We start from the raw sequence: 2061 nt of genomic DNA, 5'->3' as shown, positions 1-2061 counted from the left end.
CCGCGCGGTCATTTTACCACGCCTGTTGGAGATGCTCTTATGCTGGATGCATTGCCTTGCCTGTGTCCTAGGTAATCTGCACCAAGTAATCTTCTCTCCGTCGTAGTCTTGTGTCCTGGAGTGCTTGGCAATGTCAACAACTAGGATATCGCCCTGGTGCAGGTGCTTGGCAATTGTTCGCCGGGTTGCCCCAACATGCTGGATGGAACGCGTTACGCGTAGCATCCTTCATCGGCAGGAGATGCTCAGGTTAGTTGCATGGCAACTATTTGGCTTATTTTTAATGCTTGGGTATCCACTGATCCAACTGGAATTCGCATCCTGAGGTGACAACATTCTTGCCATTAGTTTCTAAGGTTATTGAAGGTTTTTCACAACCAAATAATTTCTAAGCGATGCCCAGGAAGTCATTGCTGAATACTTACTTCTTTTTTATGTTGAGAAAAGGGGTTTACCCCCAACTTAATCATTGCTGAATACTTACTAAATACGTATCATCTACTGCTACTCTGAATCTCACCGTTGGCGTCACGGCATGCTACTCTTACAATCGGTACAATTGTCTGAATGACACTAAAACAGATACTCTGAAAAACAATTCTCTGACATCAGGAATGTCTTGATGAAGTGGGCGGCGTCTATGCGCGGCAGTTCTCGGGTCCATCCAACGAAGGACAAAGAATTCTCTTGACTGATGTCAGTGTTGACTGACTGCTATGCTATTGGACAGTACTGCGAAGAGCATGCCATCGGCGCGTACGGCTTCCGGCAGATCCGGTCCATGACGACAACGATAGCCATGACCGTCGCGGCGTCGACGCCCGGCCGAACGACCAGGCTGAACACGTCGTCGCCGAGCGAGACCGGCCTGGACGACACCGTAGACGACGCACCGGATTTCTTCCTGGATATCCGCGCCGCCTCGTGGCCGTCGCTGCCGGTGATCTTGCAGCTCCTCCTGGAGAAGCAGCCCTCCACACGGAAGCCTGGAGGAGGAGGAGGCTGGGCCCGGCAGCCACGCCCCGACGTCGTCGCCGTCGAGGCTGATGACAGGTAGACCTCCGCGTCGTCGGTGCTCTGCAGAGCCGCGCACTTCCTCATCGAGAAGAGCTGCTGCGGCGGCCCGGATGAGCCCCCGTCCGTGTTGTCCGGGCAGCCTTCTTCCGGTGCAACTCTGTAGCAGTTCCATCGATCGTGCAAGCTGAGAATCTGTCACGAGCAGAGCAAGTAAAGGTTAGATGCAAGGTTAGAAAGCCTTTTCGAAATAAGTAGATGGTGTTACGTGCAAAGAAGCGGTGATCACCTGCGGCCTGAGGGACAGGAGAGGGGCGCCACGGCCGTCCATGAGCAGAAGCTCGCCGGCGAAGGCCTTGGGGCGGCGGGCGTAGTTGTCGACGCGGAAGGCGAGCCTCCCGGCGGCGTCGTAGACGGAGAAGCCGTCGGTGCCCTGGAACCCCATGCTGGACCTCTTCCACACCGTGTACACCGCCGGCTGCTCATGACCTGATCTCGCCGCCGACGCGGCACGCCGGGCACCATGGTCGCCGCGGCGATCGGAAGGGTGGATCCTGCTCATGTTGGCTTGTCTGCTAGTACCAGGGAGCAGCGGGCACATACGGGTGTGATGGAAGTGAAATGGGAATCAAATGGTGGTGGTGTTCGGTTCTCTGATTTGTGGAGCGAGAGCTGAACATATGCACACACGGGTTGATCGCGACCGATGTACGCGTGCCTTGCGTCCGGAATGGATCGGGGAGTAGGGACGGATGTCGTGAGGGAGCGGGCGCTCGATCGAGGATGCTGATGGATATGGAATGGAACGGAGACCTGGTTTGCATGCATGCTGGACAGCGAGTGCCGTTTTTTTTTTTTTTTGGCAGATCTGACCTTTGGGGCAAAATTAATGCCTCATCTGACCCTTAACCTCCTTGAGACCATTTTAAAATCTCACTCATGGGTTTAGCGTCAGTGAGGATCGAACCGAAACCTTCCTTTTGTCATTCTTGCCTTTTTGCTTGTGTTGAGGCCTCAGCTGTATTTTGTGATTGTTATTATTTTAAT

At 54.2% G+C, this 2061-nt stretch overlaps 1 protein-coding gene across 1 annotated transcript; it reads right to left on the bottom strand.

Moving 5' to 3' along the window:
• Positions 1 to 335: 335 nt before the first annotated feature.
• LOC127300037 (protein LURP-one-related 8) lies at positions 336 to 1753 on the bottom strand. The gene is made up of 2 exons (XM_051330110.1): positions 1304 to 1753; positions 336 to 1209 (listed from the first exon to the last, which is right to left on the bottom strand). Exons 1-2 carry the CDS (start codon positions 1613 to 1615, stop codon positions 715 to 717), a joined length of 807 nt encoding a protein of 268 aa, XP_051186070.1. The 5' UTR covers positions 1616 to 1753; the 3' UTR covers positions 336 to 714.
• Between the last annotated feature and the right edge of the window lie 308 nt (positions 1754 to 2061).

Source organism: Lolium perenne, chromosome 5 (assembly GCF_019359855.2).
Source record: "Lolium perenne isolate Kyuss_39 chromosome 5, Kyuss_2.0, whole genome shotgun sequence".
NCBI classification, from domain to species: domain Eukaryota; kingdom Viridiplantae; phylum Streptophyta; class Magnoliopsida; order Poales; family Poaceae; genus Lolium; species Lolium perenne.
Note: the sequence above shows the minus strand (reverse complement) of the source record. Positions and strands in the feature narration are given on the sequence as shown.